This window comes from Ailuropoda melanoleuca, chromosome 4 (genome assembly GCF_002007445.2).
Source record: "Ailuropoda melanoleuca isolate Jingjing chromosome 4, ASM200744v2, whole genome shotgun sequence".
NCBI lineage: Eukaryota > Metazoa > Chordata > Mammalia > Carnivora > Ursidae > Ailuropoda > Ailuropoda melanoleuca.
The window spans coordinates 18,554,229-18,580,013 of NC_048221.1; the positions used below are offsets into that span (position 1 = coordinate 18,554,229).

Here is a 25,785-nt window from a genome sequence, read left to right on the forward strand (position 1 = left end):
TGGTGTGGGGAGGGGACAGGCGCGAGGTACTGTGGGTAAGAGACGGCCGTCGACCGAGGCGCCATTTTGTGAGGCGGCCGTACCCTGCTGGATATTCTGGGGCACAAAACCGCTACTTCTGCCACTTTGGTCTCTTCTGGGGGTAAGTACGGCAGCCGCCCGAAACGACCCGCGGTTCTTGCTTTTGAGGCAGGCCTTGTGCAGCCTCTGTGACAGCCGCGGGCGGCGGCCGTTCAGCCCCAGCCGCATCTCCCGAGTACCTACCCCAGGCATTGGAGGGCCGCGCCCCTCCTCGCCGTCTGCGCTGTCAGCTTTCAGAGGGCGTCCTCCCGCCCCACCCGAGGCCCGCTTCTTTCGGGCTCTTGACTGTGTCTCTGCCGGGACGCGTCTCCGACTCCCCAGTCCAACTGAACGTGGAGCCGTCGCCTGTCCCTCGAGTACTCCTCAGGGGCGACCGGCAGTTTCAAGCCGCCATCGCCCTGCAGCTGCATCTGAATCCGCCCTCTCCGGGAGGTTGTTCGGGGAAGGCTGATCTGCAGGCTGGGGGAGCCTCTTGGGGGTCGGGAGGGGCGTGTGCAGGCAGAAAGGGAAAGCCGGACGCCCGAGTCGGTCGCGCAGGCTGTGGCGCCGCCATCTCGGCCGCGACACCCCACGGAGGTGGGTCCAGGCACTGCCGGGGCGACGAGGGCAGCATTAGAGATTTTGCCCAGGGCCTTATTTCTCCCAGGTGGTTCTCTTCCATTTATTAATTCAGCAAATGTTCGTTGAGCTCCTACTCTGGTACAGGCGCCAGGGACGGCTGAAACTAGTTTCTCAGACCTCGCACGAATTGAACGCGGTATAGCAGTGGTGTTGTTTTATCACCGCCGGGGCGCTGCGGGGCCCAGCTGGCAGCCTCAAGGGTTAGTGGTGGTTGTTATTACTGAGGAATTTTAAGTTGTGTCGAGGTTTGATCTTGTCTCATTGAAATAGGTTAGGATCAGCCGTTGCGTTATAAAGAGTAGATTTCAATCAGCCAGCATCCCGGCTTCTAAAAAGATTTAAACTTTTCATCAGAAAATTTTGAATTTTATGTTGCTCCTTGTATAAATAAAGACACTTTGATTATTGTTTTAACGGCCAACTTACCCCATTAGAGTTGCTTTGATTAGAACACAGGGAGCTGATTGCATCTCTGCCCTTTTTTGCTTCGTAATCCTAAGTAGGAGAAAGGAAGGAATCTTCTGCTTGCATCCTTTTATGAGTTTGTTATTGAATAGGGAATCTAGTATTTTGAAGTATGCTTCCTCTTCTGCTATGCTCATTTCAACAAATGCTTTTCATGTTGACAGTTGATTCCCCTCCCCCACCTCCCTGCCTCCACCTTGGATAATCACTGGTAATAGTTTCATGAAACTCCAACCTCAGTAGTGTCCTAGCTTATAGAAAGATTGACTTAAGTGAGCTCTCAAATTTTCAGCAGCCAATCTCTCTTGTTTCCTAGAAAAAAAACAAATTTGAACCTTTTGGAACAGTGTGCTACGTCTTCAGTAGGACAATGGGTTCAGACAAACGGTAAGTTACTACTATACATGTCTTTGATCTCAACATTTCATCAGGGACTGAACTATTTTTTAAAAATTGTTTATCAAACAAATATTTGAGTGTCTGTTTTGTACCAGGCATTTCTGTTAGTGAATTCATGAGGCTTGCTCTTACAAGCATGCAGTTTAGTGAGAGAAGTGAAGTACTGTGTGAACTGTACTATGTAAGAGAAGTCGAGGGTGCTATTAGAACACATAGGAAGCATGTTTTTCCTGGAAACATCTAGGAAAACTTCCTAGAGGAAATATTCTCTAAGGTAAGTAAGAATTAGGCAAAGGAGGGAGTGGGTCGCTGAGGGTTCCCAGTGTGGAAAACAGCCTATGCAGAAGCCAGGAGATACCATACAAGTATGCCACTTTGCACAATAGCTGGCTATAGCAAGCATTCAATGAATGCTAGTTCTTGTTATTGTCCCCTCTGTGGCAAGATGATCCAGATTTATAGAAGCTTTGGATGGACCGTGGGTTACATGAAAAATAAATGAAAAGTTACTAAAGAATTAGTGGAGAATTAAGATGAGAGCATTTGGTTGCCATGTCATATGGATTCTCCCACTCGGACTATTTGATTTGCATACACGACCTTTTCAGCCACCTTCCTACTTAGTATTGAGTCTCATCCCCATGATAGATCAAATTGATGGCCCAGAGAGACTCAGATGTTCCTGTCATGTGATGTCATTGTTTTAATGCTGTGTTAGCAGTCTGTGGTTCCAGATAACTTACTAAATTAACATTTACTCTTTTAGGGTTTCTCATCCTCATAGTTCACATTATGAAGTAGTCCTAGACTACTTGTTTCATTGGTGTCTTTTTGTTAAATTTGTATACTCTAAATGAGGCCCTTCTAAGCCTTTCGTAGTTTTATGGACATGGTAAACAGTTTATGAAAGAACTATATCTGTAGTCAAATGGGTTTAAGCCTCTTGTTTGTAGATTTTCTTGTGAGTCCCAGTGCTTGATCCAGTAACCAAAAAACCAGATGTTATAGGAAATAATATTCTTTGCTGGTATTGGTTATGTCTAACAAATGAACTTGGTTAACTGCCTGATGAAGAAAAAAAAAACTAATTTAACTTATCCAGGTGGTTGGTCCATTTCCCAGTAGTGTGATACCCTTGAGAGTAGATGAGTCAGAACACACTCTCCTTTGAAATTGGGTGAATTGCTAAAAATTGCTTTCTTCCTATTTTTGATCACTAAGATCCGAATCAGGGATAAAAGGGGTGATACGCGTAGACTACAGGCTTTGGAATACACAGGATGAACTTGGACAACCTGACCTTTTTAAAAAAAAAAAAAAATTAAACCCAAACATGTAATAGCCATATTATCAGATTTAGGGTGATATCCTGAAAATTATCTTTGCCTTTGGGGATGTAGATGTTTTCCTAGTGTTTGTCCTTGTAAACTGTAGTTTTGTGATAAATTTTAAGGGATATGTTAAACTATTTGGATATCTTGGGGGGTTGTGTTTTCAACCATGTGTTCTAAATGTATAAAATGTGATTTACTTCAGAGTAAATGAAAATTATTTTCCCTGGCAGAGTGAGTAGAACAGAGCGTAGTGGAAGGTACGGTTCCATCATAGACAGGGATGACCGGGATGAGCGTGAATCCAGAAGCAGGCGGAGGGACTCAGATTACAAAAGATCTAGTGATGATCGGAGGGGCGACAGATATGATGACTACCGAGACTATGACAGCCCAGAGGTGAGTGGTCGGCAACTGGTATGGAGTAGTTAGAATTATGAATTGCATGCACAAAGCCTTTAAGATTCTGGAATGTAATAAGTATATCAAGTGTGGAACTCTACTCTTTAGTATTATATTCAAACCCTCTCTTATTCTGAAATCTGTTGAGGTGACTTTAATCCTCAAAGACAAACTGAGCCTGGGATAATAGAAATACTGGCCAGGGTTTACATACGGTTCACCATACATCGGACACTCTTTTGAGCACCTGACTGACATGAACTCAATCCCTTATAGTAGGTGTCTTCCCATTTTAAAGATGAGGCAGTTGGAGCATAATAATATACCAAGCCTGTGCCTTAGCTGCTGCTTCTAAAAGTTGTAGTTTCAGTCAGCATGGGTTTTTCTCATTTCTTTCTACATGTAAACATAGCTTTGTTTAGAAGTAATTGTGCTGCCCATGTAATTTTGCAGGTTTTTTTTCTTTTTCCGTGCATATAATTTTCATATTTAACAGGTACTGGTATTTCATTGTGTGGTAGTGTACTGTACAGTGAGTTGTTAAACCATTCTTCGTGAACGAGATGGTTATGGACCCTCCCCCTCCCAGTTTAGAAATACCACAGTGAACATCATGGAGTTTCCATACCCTCTCTGTTGTTCCTAAAGATAAATTCCTAGGAGTATAAACCCAGTGTTATTTTAATTGTAATTTTATTTATTGTAAATCAGAGAGAACGTGAAAGAAGGAACAGTGACCGATCCGAAGATGGCTACCATTCAGATGGTGACTATGGCGAGCATGACTACAGACATGACATCAGTGATGAGAGGGAGAGTAAGACCATCATGCTGCGCGGCCTTCCCATCACCATCACGGAGAGCGACGTAAGGGGAAACAGCAGTTCTAACAAGCAGTCCAGTAGGCACAGCAGATTTGGGGCTTCTACCATTTTCTCATGCTATTGGTTTTGTGGGGTTTTTTGTTTTTTTGGCTTTTTTTTTTTTTTAATTTATTTGACAGAGATAGAGACAGCCAGCGAGAGAGGGAACACAAGCAGGGGGAGTGGGAGAGGAAGAAGCAGGCTCATAGCAGAGGAGCCTGATGTGGGGCTCGATCCCATAACGCTGGGATCACTCCCTGAGCTACTTAACCGCTGTGCCACCCAGGCGCCCCTCATGCTATTGTTTTTATCTCATGCTGACATCTCAGCCAGTGCAGTATATTTCTGTCTTTAGGGTGGAGTTCTTTTCAGCTTGGTTCAGAGGTAAACTACCATCTATATTTAGGCTTTGAAGCTTAGCATAGAGTTGAGTTTCCAGAAGTTCCTAAGTACAGGGAGCAGGTCTTATTCCTTCAATAGCCCGTAGAAGGTAATCGGTATGTATTTATTGAACTGGTTACTTACCTGGTGAGGGTGTATCAGTAAAAACACTTTCTTCATGATTTGGCTACCCTTTGATTTGATGAAATGTACACTATCCATTTGAAACCTGAGAAGCCTGTCAGAAAGAAAGGCCATTCCCTGGCTCCCCACTCCTCACACTGGCCAGCTAGGGGCTTGATTTCCAGTGGCAATCTCTTCTCTGGCCCTTACCCATTTCTTCCAGCCACATCCACCACCTGCCTCCCTTGTAGCCACTTTGGACATGTTTGTCACTTTACCGGTGTGTCTTTCTCTGCTTAAAGCCTCTTGTATGTGATGAGGCCTTTCCTGATCTCCTAGGCAGATTCGTGTTGAAAGAGGTTTTGCAGAATGTCTCTGGGAAAAAGCGGGGGATTGGTGGGGGATGGCTCCTGGCTGGCTCACTCGGTAGAGCGTGTGACTCTTAATTTTGGTGTTGTAAGTTCAAACCCCACTTTGGGAATAGAGATTACTTTAAAAAGAAAAAAAAAAGGAAAAAAAATAGGAATGTCTCTGGAAGCTTCTTTAAGGGGGGTTTTTACTAGTGGAGGGTAAAGAAGGGTTCCAGGGAGATCTTAGTTGAGCTGATTCTTAAGGGCTAGAAATGTTTGGGTCTGGTGAGAACTGGGGGAGGTGTAGTAGACTGGCCCTCAGGCAGTGGGATCACTTAAGCAAACGTGGAAATAGAAAGATTCTGAATGTAGACAAGGCCTTTCAACCAGATTAATTTGGTTGAATTTAAAGGCTTTTGGCAGGGGCGCCTGGGTGGCACAGCGGTTAAGCGTCTGCCTCGAGTAGTAGCTGGCCTGTGGCCCTAGGAGTTTGCAGAGGAGGTGCGTGGCATGGGGAAGCAGTGCCCTCGCTGGCTTTGGGGCGCCTCCCTGCTGGCAGTGAAACAAGATTTAATGCTTTTGTATTGCACACTTCTTCAGGGAAATGGAAGTGCCTACCGTAAGAAGGCTGGTTTTCAAAGCAGAATTTCTGAGGTTCCCCAATTGTGCAGTATTCTTAGCAGATTCACTTGTTGAGGTCTTTAAAACATTTTAAAATTAGAGTAATCTCCTGAAATTCAATTTATCGTATTCATTGTTTGCCGATTTTTTAGTTTAGCCCTCCCACTGATACGTGAACTCTTAGAGTAAACTGTCTTTAGTTACTGTGTTACTATATAACTGTTACCACTACTTTTATAGTAACTGTCTTTAGTTACTCTGATGACTAACTTTTCAGTTACTATGTTACTAAGCATGGACCTGAGTCACATGATGGGGTCTGGCTCAGTGTAGAACGTGTCCTACTCTGTGGAAAAAATAGACATCGTCAATTCTTTTTATTGGTGGTGGTTATGGTATGTAAAGTCACTGCAAATAGAATACGGAATACTGAACCATCACTCCTAGGGAAAATGCAAAGGTTCCTGTGAGTCTCTGGTCACAGCCATTTTCATCAACAGATCAATACATAACCCTGTTTTAGGTGCATTTTGGTTTAGAAATGCCTTGTCTCATATATATTGTTGATTCATTAACCTTGAACTCATACCCAACAACACTATAACTCATGCCTGAATGAAGTTTATCTAACAATACGTATTTGCTCTCTGAGGGACATCACAGCCTCCTTGTGCTTAGGAACACTAGCTAGAACTTCAGCACTCCACGTGGAGAGCCATTTTAAATAGAGAAATCACTGGGGTGCCTGGCTGGCTCAGTCAGTAGAGCGTGCACCTCTTGATCTCAGGGCCTTGAGTCCAAACCCCATTGTTGGATGTAGAGTTTACTTTAAAAAAGTAATAATAGGGGCGCCTGGGTGGCACAGCTGTTGGGCGTCTGCCTTCGGCTCAGGGCGTGATCCCGGCGTTATGGGATCGAGCCCCACATCAGGCTCCTCTGCTATGAGCCTGCTTCTTCCTCTCCCACTCCCCCTGCTTGTGTACCCTCTCTCGCTGGCTGTCTCTATCTCTGTCAAATAAATAAATAAAATCTTAAAAATAAAAATAAAAAAGTAATGATAATAGTGAAATCACTAACAAAAAGTATGAAAATGTGAAGAACTTGGCACTCGATAGACTGTGAAAAGGACACTTGTTTACATGATGGAAGCTGAAACAAGGCAAAGCATTGCCTCTGCCCTGAACATGTGCATCAGGTGGACCCAAATCTTTCTGTCCTCTGCACGTGTCCGCAAATGACTTGGAAGCACCAGAAGGATTGATTGGGAGTTACAAATTTTAGTGAGTGGGCAAATTTGCAAATAAGGAATCCACAAATAACGAGGAGCAATAGTATATAATTCTGTAGCTTTTGAATGTGATTATGGGAAGTTGGGGACCACTAAGAATTTATTTCACAAATTTGTCCTTGTTTTTTCTTTTTCCTGGGAGTATTTCTGCCTGGCATGATTAAGAGACTAGTGTATTTCATTGCCTTTTGCAGTAAGGCTTGGTCTAACATCAACAACAAACCTACAAGGGGGTGCCCGGGTGGCTCAGTCCGCTAAGCGTCTGCCATTGGCTCAGGTCATGATCTCAGGGTCCTGAGATCGAGCCCTGTGTCAGGTGCTCTGCTCAGCGGGGAGTCGTCTTCTCCCTCTCACTCTCCCTGTCTCTCTCTCTCTCTCTCTCATAAATAAATAACATCTTAAAAAAATAATAATAACCTATCAGCCCAAATTCTTCTAGGCTCAGTTGATGTTTATTTTGACTTACTAGGAGCCTAGGAATGTTGCGAGCTTTGTTAATTTTTAGCACTAGTGTAAATGTAAGAAAATTATTTCTTAAGATGATTGTGCAAAAAATGAGAGAGTTCCTTGTTTTTTGCCTATTGATTCTTGATCATATACTTTAGAGGACAATGCCACATTCTCTGTCTCTTCTAAATCTCATTTTCTTTCTGGTCCTTAGAACAAAGGACAGCAAGGTGAGACTAAGAGGCTTGCAGGACAGCATGCCATGGGCAAGACTTTTTTGTTTTAAGATTTATTTATTTAAAGATTTTATTTATTTGAGAGAGAGCACACATGAGCTGGGGGCTGGTGGACAGAGGGAGAGGGAGAAGCAGACTCCCCACTGAGCAGGGAGCCCAATGCAGGACTCCATCCCAGGACCCCAAGATCATAACCTAGCCAAAGGCGGATGCTTAACCAACTAAGCCACCCAGATGCCCCGAGATTTTTTTTATTTTAGAGAAAGAGTTCACCCAGCAGGGAGGGGCAGAAGGAGACAGAATCCCAAGCTGACTCCCTGCCAAGTGCAGAGCCTGACACGGAGCTCGATCTCACGACTCTAAGATCATGACCTGAGCCGAAATCAAGAGTCAGATGCTGGGGCGCCTGAGTGGTTCAGTCTGCCTTCGGCTCAGGTCATGATCCCAGTGTCCTGGGATCGAGTCCCACAGCGGGCTCCCTGCTCTGCGGGGAGCCTGCTTCTCCCTTTCTCTCTGCCTGCTACTCTGCCTATTTGTGCTCTCTCTGTCAAATAAATAAATAAAATCTTTAAAAAAATAAAAAGAGTCAGATGCATACCAACTGGGTCACCAGTCACCCCAGCAAGACTGTTTATCATAACATAAATATTTGTACGTGAAAGAAATTCCCAGGTATACAAAGAATGCCTTCGAGGGTGTTACAGTACATTCGTTTCTATGAGAAGTGTTCTTTTTATTATTGTTTTTAGAATGATTAAATTTTGGTGGTAAAAGTTAAAAACTTGGTCGATTAAGCAGTTGATGCAGTTCCTGGTCCTTGAACTTTCTTTGGTGTGGAATAGTGTATAGCTGAAGCTTTAACTATAAATGTGTAAAACTCTGCAGATTCGAGAAATGATGGAGTCCTTTGAAGGCCCTCAGCCTGCGGACGTGAGGTTGATGAAGAGGAAAACAGGTGAGAGCTTGCTTAGTTTGGATGTTCTGGCTCTCTTCCCCATTCCCACCTCAGCCCCTAAAGACCATCCTGATTCCCCCAGTCTTCAAGCACATGAATTCAGAATGAAAGGTTTGCCATGGCTAAGGAATGTGACTCTTTGAAAACGATATTAGAGAGCACCTGAGGACCTTTTTAAAAAACTTTGTTTTTAGGGGCTTTTTTTTCCTTCGGTAAGTAGTGATTTATAAACTCCTTGTTTGACTGTTTGTAGTCGGTTGCATGGTTACTTTTTAAGCGTGGAATCAAATCGAGTGACACTTAGTTCAGGCGGCTTGGTTCCTTGCCATGGCAAAGTATCAAGAAGATCCCCAAGTCAAGTCACATTTGTAAAGCTGCTTCCCAATTGGCTTTGTCACGCAGTGTTGAAGCAGTGGGAGAGAGATTCACCTGTTATAAAGGAACTGACTAACACGAGTATCCCGTCTATATCTGAATGCTGTCTCTAGGTGTAAGCCGTGGTTTCGCCTTCGTGGAGTTTTATCACTTGCAAGATGCTACCAGCTGGATGGAAGCCAATCAGGTTGCTTCACTCACCAAGTCTAGATATTCATGAAAATGGAACAAGTCTGTACAATTTAAAAACAAAAAAACAAAAAAGGTTGAAGGAGTGGTTTGTTCCAAAGGAGTGATTTTTTTTTAAAAGAAAAGCTTTGTATATATTAAAATTGATATTAGGATAAATACAGCAGCAAGGACTGCACTGTAGAATTTGCTCTGCCTTTAAATATGACTGCCTGGCAGGACTTTGTTAATCACTGAATACCTGTCTGGCGATTACCAAAACATCTTGATGTTCCCTTTTCCGCTACTGATTATGTTCCAATTCATTATGTCCATTGAGAGTAATCTTAAAATATCCAACTCTCGATTTGACAGTGAAGAGAACACAGTAGAAGTTTGCTACAGGCATTTTGAAGTTATTCCTTTATTGCTACTTGGAGACCGCAAGCCTCCAGGAGGCATAACTGCTCATGTGGGTCTTCAGGGACTATTTAAGGACCTCATGGAATTTATGAACAATAAGTCTGATGAGATTAGCCTGGGAGCTGGTGTCCTGCTGCTGTCTAATCTAGTTAAAGTGGCATTAACATTCTAATCTCCCTGAGAATGCCTTTTATATTCCGTTCAAAGCAAATCATTGATGGTTCTTTGATGTAGCATTAACTGAAGTGTTCTACAGTTTGTCAAGATAACATTCAGTACTTGGCACTTAAATAACATTTTTTGCCAGAACTCGAAAGCACAGTACTGAATGCCTTAACCAAGTGCATTCTGGGAAGTTTGCTTAACTCATTATGTTGCTTTTCTGCAGCATTTTATGATTTATCACCCATAAATGAGTTATATTCTTTGGTAGTATATTGTTGTTTATAACAGAGACTCACTAATGAGGGTATCATTTTGACTGAATGATTTATTAGATTTTTAAGGCTCTCATTTTCTTAACCCAGAGGTGACACCTGATCTTACAGAAGTAGAGCTTCATTCATTTCATACCGTGGATACCATCCTAGTAAATTCAGAACGTACACACAGGCTTCATGTGAGTCTGCTTTCTTGACGTGACAGCATCTTTTGATGCCGTGGCTGTAGCAGAATGGCTTGCCTGGGAGTTTAAAACTCCCAAGGATATTAAAACCCATAAGACATTTAAATATCTCCACAATTTTAATGTATACAAAGCTGAGTTCATGTGTAATATTTCATTACAGTTCAAATTCACTCCAGAAATAAAAGGCCAATAGGATTAGGGACTCAGTGATAGTTTGGAGTCTCCCCCAGCACACACCCCTCCTACTGGGATGATCTGTTGACATATCTCCCAGCTTCATTTTTGTTTCTGTACAACAGTGAGTGGATGGCCCTTCAGCTCTTTCCCTCTTGGCCAGACATGCAGTCTTGCCTTTAGATATTGCAGAGACAACATTCACAGCATGTCCTAACTCTTCCAGGATTTGCAAGAACCAAATTGCTCAACAGTATGTATATTTAGAGGGGTTAGACTCCTTTTAAAAACCTGGATATCTAACCTCCTCCTTAAATCTGTTCTAATAGCGTCAGAACACCCCGCTCCCTCCCCTCTTTGCCCCCCCGATAAAAAGCAAAAGAAAAGGTGCTCCTGTTAAATGAAGGCTCTTTGGGGGCAGGTGCTGGGTATACTCTTGGCTAGACCGATCGAGCTCGGAGTTTTGACCTTTTAAAGTTGCGTCCCTTTTAGTCACATGGTTGACTTGAAGGGTAAGGTGGTGAATACATTTACGAACTCTTCCGACCCCCCTGAAGAAACTTCATTGGCCTCCTGGGTACTCGTCTTGAAGAGAGTACCATGTATTTCAGGGAAAAACACATCCGTCACCTAGGACATAACATGGTTTCAGTTGGCAGGAAGAAATCTCATTTAGCTGCTTTAGAGTCGATGGCATTCAGAATAGGCCCTCCAAAGAAAGAGTTGTAACCAGATTCCCTTTAAAACTGAGCTCCCCTCCCCTTGTCCCCCAGAGGACACATCCTAAAGCAGGAGTTTGGGGAAAGGGGAAATAGAAAAGCTTTTACTTTGCATAAGGACAGGGGACTGGGGGAAAAGTGAAGCGAAGCCCAAGGACACACCATGCTGAGGCTAAAGTAGGAGGCAATCTCAGAACTGGGAGAGTTGTGTCTTCTGTTTTTTGAAATAGACTGTCACTCTCAGGCAGCCTGGCAATGCTGAATGTTAGGACTTCTGTCTCTGCTGGAGACACGGCCTGGTGCATGTCAGCGGTTAGAGTTTGGCAGCTTTCTCAGCACTCCCTGACTCCGTTTACCTTTACTCCGCATCCCATTCTCTTACTGCCTATCTGAAGGATTGGATGGGCAGAGTATAGGTGGCGGTGGTTGGTCCTCCCCGTATGTTGTCCATTTAATTCCAGAGCACTGATTTTTCCGAAGTGTGCTCTGCCCTGGGAAAATGGACACATGTTCCTCACAATGGAAATAACTAATTACTTCTTTTTTTACAGAAAAAGTTGGTGATTCAAGGAAAGCACATTGCAATGCATTATAGCAATCCCAGACCTAAGTTTGAAGATTGGCTTTGTAACAAGGTAAGCATGTATTCTTACCAAATAGACAAAACTCTTTAGGGTTTTGTTGTTTTCTCTTTGTCTGTCTGTCTGAACAAGGAAACTAGAAAGTACACAATTACCAGCTTTCATCATAGGGGGATTTTCATGCTTTGTTACTTTCTTTGGGTCCTCCTGTGTAGGTCCTAGAGTCCCTAGAACACTAGCGATTTTATTTATTAAGATCAAGGTTCTAAGTTCAGTGTTTCAATTAGGATTTTAGGTTTGTTCCACTTTACTTTTTCTTGATTTCCAGAGGTCTCAGCTTGTGGCATAGTCTCTTAATTACATGAAATCCTTCTGACCTTGCTCAAGTTATGAAAGATCTGTTATAGTCCTTTCAGAGCACCTGGCTGGCTGAGTCAGTAGAGCATGCAACTCCTGATCTCAGGGTCATAAATTCAAGCCCCGTGTTGAGCATAGAGCTTATAAAAAGTAAAAACTAAAAGAAATTAAATAAGAACATTATGGTCCTGTCACCAGTGCACATTTGTTTGTTGTTTTTTTTTTTTTTAAGATTGATCGATTGATTTGAGAGAGCACATGTGTGAGTGGTGGGTGGGTGGGCAGGCGGGGCAGAATCTCAGGCAGACTCCCCGCTGAGTGGGGAGTCTGACACAGGACTTGATCCCACAATCCCGAGATCGTGACCTGAGCGGAATCCGAGAGTCAGATGCTTAACCAACGGAGCCACCCAGGTGCCCCCACCAATGCACCATTTTGAGCTTGGGTGTTGCCGTTGACATTCTGCGAGTACTTGGATTCTTTGTTCTGCATGAGGCCTGTGTCCAGGAGGGGACTAGACAGTATTCCGTTTACACTGTGTGTGTGTATGGAGTGGTCTATATAGTGAGTACTCTTCTCATACAAGAAAAAGAACTTTACCACTGTAGGCTTTGCCGTAGGGTTTTTGGGTGAACTGAAGCTTTCCCCCAACTTAATAAAAATGTAATTCTACTTCACAATATGTCAAGATTTGTTTTTCTTGGAAGAATTCACAGTGAAACATTTTAAATTTTAGATGAATGCCCCTTTGTCTTGGTTACATGATATCACTCTCTGCTTTTTTATTTGCTTACTGGGACTTGTCCAGGAGCCTATTGCTCTAACCCACTTCGTGACAAGTAAGCCTGGCCTACTGTGAGAAATAATTACAGAGAAAACTTTTTTTTTTCCAGTGCTGCCTTAACAATTTCAGGAAAAGACTAAAATGCTTCCGATGTGGAGCGGACAAGTTTGGTAAGCCCAAACTCAGCTGTTTGGAATATGCATTAAAAACCTGACTAATTAGAATGTCGGCGATAGATATAGATTGTAGGGCATTTCAACAAGTAGTTCATTTATGTTCCTTAAACTTTCTTACCTTATATTGGGTGGATGTTTCTGGTGATTGTGGGTGCAGAGAGTTATTTTGTTTTCGAAAATTAAGCCCGCTCACCTGGTTTGCATTCTGCATCTGCTTTTCTTTAGTCCTGAGGTAATGTCAGTCCTCCAATTTTTTCATTCCACATTTATTACAGCCACAGATGGTTTAAAAAGAAGGGGAAAAAATGACTGCTACATTTACTTATAATTAAAACTTTGTATTTCTTTACTAAAAATGTGCTGGTTTATTTTTTGTCTTCAGTTACTGAGTCTCCCTGTCTCCTTCCCTTGTAGACTCTGAACAGGAAGTGCCCCCTGGAACCACAGAATCTGTTCAGTCTGTGGATTACTACTGTGATAGTAAGTCCCACGGTGCTCTTTTGGCCTTTGTGATAGAAGCTGACCTCAGTTGGAAGTTTTTATTCCCTTACCCTTTTTTAATGAACAGCGATAGCTTCAGTTTGTCCCATAAAAGATTGGTTTTTAGAGTCTTCTCCATGTCAAAGTGCAACATATACTAGGAATCTCACCAGATTGATTTATGTGTTCATCCTTGAGCCTGCCTTGGAAAGCATTGGTGGTGGGAATGCACATACATGTCATTTGTCTCTTTCACCCCCAGCAATCATACTTCGAAACATAGCCCCGCACACTGTGGTGGATTCTATCATGACAGCGCTGTCTCCCTACGCATCTTTAGCTGTCAATAACATTCGCCTCATAAAAGACAAACAGACCCAGCAGAACAGAGGCTTCGCGTTTGTGCAGCTGTCTTCTGCAATGGTGAGGTGCTCACTGAATCTTTCCTTTGAAAAGGAACTGGCCTTTAAGAGGCAAATGTGGTTCATCTAATTGTAATACCATGTGTAAGGCTCCTGGAGCCCAAAGTTCAAGGCTACATATGATAAGTGGTAAAAATAATGCGGACACCGCTAGATGATTGGCAGAAGTAAAGTTTGAGCCACAGCTTAATTTTTTCCTTCTTGCTTTGTTTTAGATCGGTTTAGCATTTACTCCTTTAATAATATGGGATATCTTCATGAGCTGGCAGAAAGAGGGCTATTTTTTTTATTTCTTCAAGGTTTCATAAGCACAAACCATAATGAATTACTGTGGGGGGGGGTTGTGTGTTGGGTTTTTTTTTTTGTTTTTTTGTTTTTGTTTTTTTTTTAAATAGAAAACTGTACTCCTTTGAATGGAGTAGGTGGTAGGGAGAGAGTTTTAATTACATGACAAGATGGTCTTTCTTGACATTCTTCTTCAGGATGCCTCTCAGCTGCTTCAGATATTACAGAGTCTCCATCCGCCTTTGAAAATTGACGGCAAAACTATTGGGGTTGATTTTGCAAAAAGTGCCAGAAAGTGAGTGGCTTTATTGTCCTTATTTCAAACTGCTGTACTTGCACATTTGCCCAGGAATGCTTTGCTGACTGTACCTTAAGCCCATGTTCTCGACACTGAGACACGATTCTCCATGGTTGCCAAGGTTGGTGTGGAGACAGTTGTCTTTCTTCTCTTACACAATGTATTTCCTCCTGTCCTGAAAAAACAGTTGCCAGAAAACTTCAGAGCAGGACAGAGGCACACATAGCAGATGGGTTGAGAATATGTGCTATGCAAACAGCTTCAGGATAGTGCAAACCCATCTGGAAATAATCCTTTCCAGAACAGCATGCTAATAGCTTCCTTCGTATAGAGTGAGCTTCAGTCTAGAGATGTCTATTTCCTGTTCCTAGTGTCATTACTCATCCAACAGACACCTCTCTAAATGTCAGGATACGGAGTGAAACAGTGGTACTACAGAGACATTTGCGCACTGAGGAATTGGCCCGTGGAGACCCCTTCCTGCTCTGAACTGAGGCCTTGCTAGCATTTGAGAGCTCCCAACAAAGGCTTAGAGTGAATTTCTCTTCCTTGACAGAGTGGGGGTACAGATTGGGAGCTTACTGAGATAGAGCCACATGATTGGATTTTTGTGATTTCAGAGACTTGGTCCTGCCAGATGGTAACCGGGTCAGCGCCTTTTCTGTAGCTAGTACAGCCATTGCTGCCGCGCAGTGGTCATCCACCCAGGTAAGGTGGAGGATGGTTTCTTTTTTCAAAGTAGTGTGGTGGTTCCCAAAGTCACAGAAGTTATCTTTCCTCTGGCGTCTTAGGAGCTCTCCAAGGGCAGCTTTAGGGAGTACTTCCTGGCTTCTTTCCTTGATGTTCACTAACCTCGCCTATGTGTCCTCTTCTTTCGGCATTTTGTAGTCCCAGAGCGGCGAAGGAGGCAGTGTTGACTACAGTTACCTGCAGCCAGGCCAGGATGGCTATGCCCAGTATGCCCAGGTAGGTGGATTTAACAGCATCCAACTTCTGCTCTCCAGAGCGTGTCTGAGAATAGCAGCTTTAACAGTGGACTTTTCTTCAGTACTCACAGGATTACCAACAGTTTTATCAGCAACAAGCTGGAGGATTGGAATCTGATGCATCATCTGCATCAGGTAGTAAACTTCATCTCTGTTTTAGCTTTTGTTTAAGCAGCTATGGTTAAGGAGGTAGGACATGTCCATTTCCCTGCAGGGCGGGGGCAGAGGGTGCACATTCGGGGTTGTCACCATGTGCTGAAGGTTCTGGGCAAGATCAGAGTGGATGACAGCCTCTTAGAGACCGTGTTGTGATAAGTGTTCATTCTTAGAATTCAACTTTGTGTCTCCACTGGTTGTGTTGTTTGGAATCGTGGGTGCCCACATAGGTTCATGTGAGCAGAGGGTGTGGCCCTAGAGTCTGGTGCCCAGACATCCATCAAAAGGGCCATTGTGAGAAGCCTTTCCTTTCATTTTTGTTCTAGAAGTATGAAAGCCTTATAGTTAAGTCTTTTCTCAACCCCAGAGCAGTTATGGATTCTTCTCTTCCTTTTCTTACCATCATGCAGAATATTTAACTTTGTGTGTAGCATTCTAGTAAGATTATAAAAATGATAATGTTATAGGTTCCAGGATGTTTAGTAGGAATCAGGTTATTAAGAACTGACCCATACATGGGGCGCCTAGGTGGCACAGTCAGTTAAGTGACTGACTCTTGATTTTGGCTCAGGTTATGATCTCAGTCTCATGAGATCGAGCCCTGCTTCGGGTTCCGCGCTCAGCACAGAGTCGGCTTGAAACTCTCTCCCTCCGCCCCTCCCCACCGCGCTCTCCCTCTAAAAGTAAATCTTTAAAAAATAAAGAACTGACATATACAAAGATAGAAGGCTAGTTCGGGCATTACAGATAAAGATGCCTGGCTTGGAGTTCAGTGCCTTGGCCCTTGCTAACCCCTTGTGTTTATCCTCAGGCACAGCAGTGACCACCACCTCGGCGGCTGTGGTGTCCCAGAGTCCCCAGCTGTATAACCAGACCTCCAATCCTCCCAGCTCTCCGGTAATCCTGTCGTCCTAAATACAGAACTGGTGACTGTGTGGGAAACTTTGTTTTGCTGTCCAAGTATTATCCTTTCCTGCTGTGTGAGCCAGGATTGAATAATACACAGACATTCCAACCTTACTTCTCTCTGTCTGGTACTATTAGATAATAAAATAATTTGGGGTATGTATTTAAAACATAAGATTCCAAACAGGGTGTATGCTTTCTGCATGCTCCGACTTGACCTTTAGGAAGAAAGTTGTCAGCATGTGTTTTGTTCAAGGAGTGCCTTAGATCATCGCTACAGTGTGTCTGTCAGGGGAGCCCTTCCACCTGGATGATTGCAGTGATTTAGTTCTCTTAAGAGGCTTTACAGTTGAAATTATATTGAAGCTGCTGTTCTTTCCAGACTGAGGAAGCACAGCCTAGCACTAGCACAAGTACACAGGCCCCAGCGGCTTCCCCCACTGGTGTAGTTCCTGGTACCAAATATGGTAAGCCAAACCTCATGGGGCTGTTGACAGTTGGAAGGTCCTAGTTGTTGTCTATGTTTAGTAAGAGTTCCTCTCCCTTTGTGGGTGTCAGAGGGACACTTGGGGATATGAGAGAAGACAACCATTCAGGCCTGCCGTATCTCAGTGGCCTAGAGGCTGAAGGAAAGCTCGTTTCGTACCTGGAATGACTGTGTGCTGGTTTTGTTTTTGCAGCAGTGCCTGACACATCCACTTACCAGTATGACGAATCTTCGGGCTATTACTATGATCCGACAACGGGGCTGTACTATGACCCCAACTCGCAGGTAAATGCACAGTGTTCCTCCCCAGTTTCACTAGAAGTACCTTCGTTTCACTTAGTCCATTTATGAGGCATGACATGAAGTATCTTCAGCAAAGGACCGAGTGCCCCGGATGAGTTTTAAGTTCTTCAGAACCACCCAGATATAATTTCTATTTTAGGATTTTAATTTTTTAATTTAGAGGTTAAAAGTGTTTTGAGGTACAATGTACATATAGAAAAGTACACGAAGCTGAAGCGTACATTTCTTTCAAAGTTTACACATACACACCTTCATATGTATATCAGCACTGAGATGAAAGAACATTCCTGGCACACTTAAAGTTCCTTCATGCCCCTTGCTGGTCAGTACCCACCCTTTTCAGTAACCTCTAATCTGACTTCTAATACCATGGATTATTTTGTCAAGTTAAAATTTATAGGTGGCTTTTAGTGTTTATGTAAAGACCTAGATAGAAGTTTGAAAATGTGGTTTCTCTTCCTGTCTGTTTTAATTGAGATAAAATTCACTGTTTGCTTGTTTCTTTGTTTTTAGGTTTTTGTGGTTTGGTTTTGTTTTGTTTTGGGGGAGGTTTGGGGGGGGCGGTTAAGTAGGCTCCGTGCCCAATGTGGAGCCCAACACAGGGCTTGAACCCATGAGCCTGAGATCAAGACCTGAGCTGAGATCAAGAGTCAGATGCCTAATCAGCTAAGCCACCAGGCACCCCCTTAAGATTTTTTTTTTCTAAGATGTATTTATTTCAGGGATGCCTGGGTGGCTCTGTCAGTTGAGTGTCTGCGTTCGGCTTGGGTCGTGATCCCAGGGTCCTGAGATCGAGCCCCACGTCGGGCTCCCACCTGCTTCTCCCTCTGCCCTCCTTCCCCCGCTTGTGCTCTCTCGCTCGCTCTCTATCTCAAATAAATCTTTTTAAAAATATTTATTTCAGTGAGAGTGCGCGCCTGAGTACACACATGCACAGCGGGGAGGGGCAAAGGGAGAGGGGGAGAGAAACCCAAGATCAAACCTGAGCCGAAACCAAGAGTTGGATGCTTAACTGACTATGCCACCCAGGCACCCCTAGATTTTATTTTTAAGTAATTTCTACACCCAACCTAGGGCTTGAACTTAAAACCTTGAAATCAAGATCATGCTCTACCAACTGAACCAGCCAGGCACCCCTTGCTATTTATTTATTTGTTTGAAATCTAAAACATTTTTCATCACTCCAAAAAGAAACCCTGTACCCATTAGCAGTCACAGTCACTCCTTAGTCCTTCCTTGCCCCAGCAACCATTATTTGCTTTCTATCTCTGTAAATTTGCCTCTTCTAAGAATTTCATGTAAATGGCATCAGATAACATGTGACCTCTTGTGTCCAGCCTCTTTAACGTAGCATCCTGATGTATTCTTGAGGGTAGAAATTAGCAGATCTCCGGGGCGATGTTTTATTTTGGGTAGTGGTATATTATGTTAAAGAGGAAAGGCAGTTTTAACACTCCATAAATAAACAGTTCCTTATGACCAGGAGCTGTATATATAGAATAGTAGAATAAGTGCTTTAACAGGAACTTGGCATTGAGAGCTTGTGGTTTCTGAGAGTAAGGTGTGAAGCGGTGAGGGGCCCCTCTGAGCTAGCTGAGCCTTGCGTGGTTCTGCTTCTCTTGCTTGGGAAGTCTCACCCTTACCCAGGCAGTTCTTAGTGGCCACAGCAGTTGTGACTCCTATGTCTGACCCATGCCACCTTCCCCAGAAGAGACGTAGCAGACGTCTCTCCTGGGTCCCTGCTGAGCAGGTAGAGTGAATGACAAGGAAATGAAGAAGAAGAGAGATAGATGCTACCTGTCCACCATTGCAGTGCTTCTTGCATACGTCAGGTCCGGTTCCTTCACTTACCACCTCGCAGGCTCCCGAGCTGGCTCTTTCACAGCCCTGTGTTTTGTTGTCTGGGTGTCCAAGGGGTTCCGGATGGTCGAACCCAGTGATGAGCTATTGACTCGTTGTCATGGAGGATGTGTGATTAAAAGCTCCTCCTGATCACGGGGCACCTGGCTGGCCCAGTCAGTGGAGCGTGGACTCTTGATCTCAAGGTTGTGAGTTCAAGCCCCACGCTGAGTGTAGAGATTATTAAAAATAATAATAAATAAAAATCTTAAAAAAAAACCAAACTGAACCACCTGTTCTGCCACCTGGTTTGTATAAATGGCCTTTCTGTGGAGAGGAGTCGGACACATGGCTCTTGGGTACCCTCCAGGCCCAGGGATTAGATAATGGAACTACACTCTTAGAAACCATATTCTACTTTTGTTCATGAGGTTTCACACCTCTTCACTGGCTGGTTCTGCATCCTTCCCACACCAGCACGCACAGCAGCTTCTCTCTGGGCAGGAAATACGACTGTTGTGCAACATGTGTTGTGTTTGTGTTTAGTTTTTTTGACAAAATAATCTTGACATACCTTTTTAACAAAATACTCCTTTAATGGTTTGACGAAGCAGAAGGTCTGCATTAACTGTGTTTTGTTTCTAGTACTACTACAATTCCTTGACCCAGCAGTATCTCTACTGGGATGGAGAGAAGGAGACGTACGTGCCAGCTGCGGAGTCCAGCTCCCACCAGCAGACGGGCCTACCTCCTGCAAAAGAGGGGAAGGAGAAGAAGGAGAAACCCAAGAGCAAAACAGCCCAGCAGGTGAGACCATGGCCCTCTGACCCTGTGACCCAGCCAGGAGACTCCGTTCTCTCTGGGGATTGGGGCTTTTTTTTGGTTTTTGTTGTTGTTGTTTCTTTTTTGAGTTGTGGCATCTGTGTCAGCTTTATTTGGATTTTTTTAAAAAACTGGGCCACACATCTTATTTACATTAAGTTCGCAGAGCATTTTTTAATTTTTTAATGTTCCTCGGTTGCGTGTATACATACGTAGAGGGAGGACTATCCTAGAAGATTCACAGGCTTCCGAGCAGTACTTGTTAGTGACTTTGGTCGTGTGCAGTAGCGTCTCAGGAGGATATCTGTAGGTGGAAGGGCCGAGGGGATTTTGTTGCAGAGCCTGTGACTGAGGTGAGACCTTGCTCACCGTGGCACAGGGGACTGCTCTCTAAAGTCATGTATCGAAATGGTTTTTTCATGGTGGTGGTTCGTCATTAGATCGCCAAAGACATGGAACGCTGGGCTAAGAGTCTGAACAAGCAGAAAGAAAATTTTAAGAACAGCTTTCAACCTGTTAATTCCCTGAGGGAAGAAGACAGGAGAGAGTCCGCTGCAGCAGACGCCGGCTTTGCTCTCTTTGAGAAAAAGGTAACAGTAGCAGGAATGGCCGCACTTCGCGATGGGAACTTAAGTAAAACTTGAGGCTTACAATTTATTCTCTGCGTCCCAGGGAGCCCTAGCCGAAAGGCAGCAGCTCATCCCAGAACTGGTGCGGAATGGAGACGAGGAGAATCCTCTCAAGGTAAGGCAGGCCCGCCAGTGTCTTAGCCCGTGTGTGCTCTGTGCCTCAGTGGGAATCTCCGCTTCACCTTGGCTGTGGTTCCTCCTGAAAACTGGATGTGGTCACTGTCAGTGGGTATTTAGAGCAGCTCCTGAGAATCCATGTCCAGGGCTGTGTTTTCTGGGTGGGAGCTGGTGAGCTGGAGCAGTGAATGAAACCAGAATTCCTAAGCTCAGTTGAGTTTTATTGCATAAAACGCAAATAGAGCGTTTTGACGGTCTAGGAAGAGAAAATTGAAAATGAAACATGTTCTAGTTGATAGGTACTGGTTTGGGTGGGCCATTACTCTGATCTGTTCTATTTGGGTTTTTCATTCGTGTTGAGCAGTTTGAAAACAGCCATCCAGGAGCTTTCCCGGGCCCCAGGAGGCTGGCATGCCCCGCGCTTGCCGACCTGATTGTTGCACTCAGGCGAATGAGATGTAGCCCGCTGTCGGAGTGTGGCCCGGGGCGGTGGGGGTCCTCACACGCCTGGAATGACACATGACTTACCCAGATACGTAGTCGCGACTCCTTCCTCCTGCATGTATCCATGACCCACCCTCTTGTCCCCAGAGGGGTCTGGTTGCTGCCTACAGTGGTGACAGTGACAACGAAGAGGAGCTGGTGGAGAGACTTGAGAGTGAGGAAGAGAAGCTGGCCGACTGGAAGAAGATGGCCTGTCTGCTCTGCCGGCGCCAGTTCCCCAACAGAGACGCCCTGGTCAGGCACCAGCAGCTCTCAGACCTTCACAAGGTGGCCCTGCTTCCCTGAGCTGATCTGAGGCAGGGAGGGGAGGCAGCGAGGCGACACGGGTGCCCTGACTGTGCTGCAGGTTCAACAGATCCCCGCATGGAGTGATCACCTCTTAGATATCACTGAAATAAGCTGTTCTTACTATGGTCTGTTCCAGATCAAAGAGTGGCGAGGAGCATGGCGGCTCCATATACGCCAGGCTCTGGTTTTCGTGCCGTGGTGGATTTATTGAATTGGACTTTGACTCTTTGAATAAATAGATATTGACAGAAATAGACATTTCAAATCAGGATGCTCTGAATTCTTACTTACTATGTCTACCAAATCTCTTGCACAGCAAAACATGGATATCTACCGACGATCCCGGCTGAGTGAGCAGGAGCTGGAAGCCTTGGAGCTGAGGGAGAGAGAGGTGAATGAGGGTCACTGTGCCACCAGAAGGAGTGTCTTGTACCTGCCTTTAGCTTTTATTTGTAGCACTTGGTTCCAGGTCCCAGGGGCAAGGTAGGATTTGTCACATACTTGTCACCCAGCCGTTGTGGCCCATGTAGCCTGGCCCCGGGGGCTCTGTGTGGGTGTCTGTAAGTACACACAGAAGCACATCCTGAAGACTGCTCACAGGTCCTGGAGGCCGAGTACTTGCTGGTGAGGCATGCTGCACCTTAGTAAGGAGAACGTGGTCTCGTCTGGCCTGCGATGAGGGAGGCTTCACATTAGGCTCAGGAGACATCAGGGTATAAGACCACTGCAGGTGATACAGAAGGAAGCCATAGGCAGGGCAGGGTTTGGGGTGAAGGCAGCAAAAGTGAGGCCAGTAATGAATATAGGCATTTGATAGTTCAGGAGGCAGGTTGAGGGCCAGCCAGGTTTGAAATACAAGTAGAGGCCCATGGGTTAGAAAGCGCTCGTGGGCAGAGCTACTGAAATTTCTCATCCCACGATAATTTTGTAGTTCGGGCTGTCTGTAGTGAGGGCTTCTGCTTTCCTATTCTTTTCCACTGTTTATGGTGCCAGCTCCCCAGGGACTGATGAGCAGGTCTCTGGAAGCCTCCTTGGTGCCGCCTGTCCCTGGAGATGGGCCTGTCCCAAGCGGTGAGAGGAAGGGCAGCTCTGCCCTCCTCGCCCTCCAGGCTGCAGCGACAGCCCAGCAGTCCTGTCGAAGTGCTTGACAAGCGACGGCTAATTAAATAAAACAGCTTGATGCAGGTGTAGCTCCGGCCAGGTTCCGCACAGTCGACTGCGTGCGGTGCGGGAAATAAGGCAGCTTGCAATTTCAGACCACCCTGGAAGGCCAGACTCCAGATGAGGGAAGTCCTGGAGGGTGGTAGTCGTGAAGTCCGAGTGCGTTAGACTGTGGCAGATTCAAGCCTGAATGTGTCTGGCTTCGTTTGTTCTCCCACATAGATGAAATACCGAGATCGAGCTGCAGAAAGACGGGAGAAGTACGGCATTCCAGAACCGCCAGAGCCCAAGCGCAAGAAGCAGTTTGACGCCGGCACTGTGTATGTGTTGCGCGCCCTTCCCGCTTCGTTCGCAGGGGCTCTGGCCGCTTCAAGTAACTGTGTGTTTGCCACTGGCAGGAATTACGAGCAGCCCACCAAAGATGGCATTGACCACAGTAACATTGGCAACAAGATGCTGCAGGCCATGGGTTGGCGGGAAGGCTCGGGTCTGGGAAGAAAGTGTCAAGGCATCACAGCCCCCATCGAGGTAAGCGTGAGATTGGGCTTCAGTGGCTGATTCTAGTGAGGAGTCGAGACGGAAGCAGCCAGGCAGCCAGGGGCCCAGGGTGGCTTTCCCTCACCACAGAGGGCAGTCTCCTCCGGGCAACGCCACCACCCGGTGGGAGTCTTGCTCCCTGCAGCCTCCCCTCAGGTCACCCCCTCTTCAAGACGTCAGTTGGGAGGAATGGGGGTTCTAGCCTACTTGATTTTTCGGGTCGTTTGGTCTCTTTGGGCAGAAGCTATCTTCTGAGAACTGTGTGTGTCTGTGTACTTCGTTAGAAACAGTCTCTTACTTAATACCTACTCAGCTGCACGTAGCTTCGATTGGGTTTTTCAAAGGTGTACTGTGCTTTAATTTCTTTCTAAGTGATCTTGGTTATGTCTAAAATAAATTGTGACTGAGTAGGATTTTCATCCATGGTAAGAAATCCTGTAGTTGGTCAGAGCTCAGATTGGGATACGGTCTCAGGCTCAGAGGTCCTCACCCACTGGCCTTCTAGAGCAGAGCGCCACCAGTGAGCGCTCCCTCTCTGACCTGGCAGCACAGCTTCGGTCAGACTGTTACAGACAGAACGTGTTTGTCTTGTGCAGGCGAGTTCTGCTGACATCGGGCTGTCACGCTGTGATCTGTGCCCATAATTACCAGGCCTTCCTAGGTCTCAGTGGAGTGCTTTGGGGCCCTGACGAGGCACGGAAGCTTGCTGAGCAGGCACTGGGGGGCAGGGTGGGGGATGTGTCTCCATCTGCCTGTCTTCCTCAGCCCATTTTCTTCCTTGAGGCCTTAAACCTACTCCAGGTCTCCCAAGTTTCCTCCCTCCTGTCCCCGGTGGGTGGGCCTGTTTGGTTGGGAGTCGCCTGGACGAGCAGGAGTTGGAGCGGTCCACACTCTACCTGCCAGCTGCTGACAGACATTTTGTTCCCCTAGGCTCAAGTCCGGCTAAAAGGAGCTGGCCTGGGAGCCAAAGGCAGTGCATACGGACTGTCGGGTGCAGATTCCTACAAAGATGCTGTCCGGAAGGCCATGTTCGCTCGGTTCACTGAGATGGAGTGAGGCTCGGAGAAGGAGGGAGGGAGGGAAAGATGACGAGGAGCTCCTCGGAGCACAAGGAGTGGTTCATCTCCTAAATTCACTCTTAGCACCTGTCTCTTTAAGGGCATGCCTTGTGCTGTTAATAGTTTTTAGGGCGAACCACTCCATTCTACAAGGTTCTCCCACTTACAGGAGTTCTCCTTATATGGGCTGTCTGGCGAATGGCCTTCCTTCCTGCCAGAGGGCCTGTGAGCTGGCCAAGGGGACAGTGGGTCTTTTATACTTCAGTGTACATAGTGTAATGTAGTGTGTTTTACGTGTGTAGCCCATGTCATGGTCTGTCAGCCCCTCACATTCCTAGGGGGTGTTGAGATGCCCTAGGTGGTATGTGACACCAAAGCCGCCTCTGTCATTTGTTGTGCTGTCTTTTCTTGGCAAAAGCCTTGTGTATATTTGTATATTACACATTTGTACAGAATTTTGGAAGATTTTCAGTCTAGTTGCCAAATCTGGCTCCTTTACAAAAGAAATACCTTGAGAAATGAGTGTCTGTGTCTCTTTATTCTTGGGTGACCAGGTGTGCAGAGCGTGTCTGAGCTAGTCAAGCCTGGTGGTGAGATAAGTGTGTTAAAAGTTATTTATAAATAGTCGTTTAGGCTGTTTGCCTTGCCCCAGTCATGTTCAGATTCTTAAGTTCAGGAGTGTGTTAACCTGTTTTAAAATTCTTCATGGAAACTCAGTCATAACTGAGTCAGGTTTTCCACTTCCATTTTCTAAAGAGCAGAGTGAGTCTGAGAACTTGTGTGTCTCCGGTTTCCACAGACTGTTCCAGCATGTGGCGCCTGGCTGTTACTGCTCTGCTGAGGTGCAGGGACTGAGGAGCCCCGTCCCCTCCGTGGTTCTCCACTTGCTTTCTGTCCTCTCACCTCAGCTGCTGAGAGCTGCTCGGGTGTGGCCGAGTTCACCATTCTAAATGGGGTCAAGCCCATCCTTGTCGTCATCTCAACGAGGGCAGGAAGTGTGTCTGAGGCTGCTCTGGGCCCCGATGTGGTGATGGGGATCCAGGTTGCCAATCTGATTGAACTGAGTGCGTGGGCTCCGTGTTTGGCATGTAGTCAGGGAGGGAGCTTATTCTCAAAGCTGGAATGCCACAGCTTCTGTGGGTGGTCGCGTTTTCTTATATTCAGGCAGGCCTGGCCCTTGTAAAAGGAGGCAAAGTGCTCAGGAGACACTTGCAAGGTGAGCGCCCGTGGGCCCTCGCCTCAGCCTCCCAGGGGTGCCTTGGAAGATGAGGAGGCAAATGCAGAAGCCTCACACCTGGGCTTCTGTGGGGTAACACTGGGGAGCCTCACAAATAAGGGTCCAGCTGACAGATTCCTGCCTTCCAGGGTCAGCCCTGGGGAGAGACCAGCCTGGCCTCCAGAGCCTTCATGCTGCTTCTCTGTGTCTGGGCAGCAGTCACAAGCAACCTAGTTCAGTGCATCTGACAGTCAGCCTGGAAGGTTCTTCCAGGTAAAGACATACATCCTGAGACCTGGGAAGCTCTTAATTACATGTACCCAGCTCATCAAAGGCTGAGCAG

General features: G+C 45.6%; 1 protein-coding gene across 2 annotated transcripts; it reads left to right on the forward strand.

The window, feature by feature from the left end:
- RBM5 (RNA binding motif protein 5) lies at positions 1 to 24,749 on the forward strand. 2 transcript variants are annotated; one of them, XM_002920529.4, is made up of 25 exons: positions 1 to 142; positions 1,484 to 1,554; positions 3,131 to 3,296; positions 4,011 to 4,166; positions 8,494 to 8,563; positions 9,052 to 9,125; positions 11,602 to 11,685; positions 12,882 to 12,942; positions 13,363 to 13,428; positions 13,691 to 13,851; positions 14,333 to 14,430; positions 15,054 to 15,141; positions 15,322 to 15,399; positions 15,482 to 15,554; positions 16,387 to 16,472; positions 16,864 to 16,948; positions 17,162 to 17,253; positions 19,756 to 19,917; positions 20,373 to 20,522; positions 20,605 to 20,676; positions 21,270 to 21,449; positions 21,787 to 21,861; positions 22,854 to 22,951; positions 23,030 to 23,159; positions 24,099 to 24,749. In XM_002920529.4, exons 2-25 carry the CDS (start codon positions 1,538 to 1,540, stop codon positions 24,222 to 24,224), a joined length of 2,448 nt encoding a protein of 815 aa, XP_002920575.1. In that variant the 5' UTR covers positions 1 to 142; positions 1,484 to 1,537; the 3' UTR covers positions 24,225 to 24,749. The 2 variants fall into 2 exon arrangements, with proteins under 2 accessions (XP_002920575.1, XP_034514243.1); XM_034658352.1 differs by having other exon boundaries at positions 39 to 146.
- The last annotated feature ends 1,036 nt before the right edge of the window (positions 24,750 to 25,785 follow it).

Bases quoted from the DNA above. Each gene is read 5' to 3' on its own strand.
- RBM5 (XM_002920529.4), top strand. The intron at 13,852-14,332 runs GTGAGGTGCTCA...ATTCTTCTTCAG, and splicing joins TGCAGCTGTCTTCTGCAATG to GATGCCTCTCAGCTGCTTCA. The intron at 21,862-22,853 runs GTGAATGAGGGT...TCTCCCACATAG, and splicing joins TGGAGCTGAGGGAGAGAGAG to ATGAAATACCGAGATCGAGC.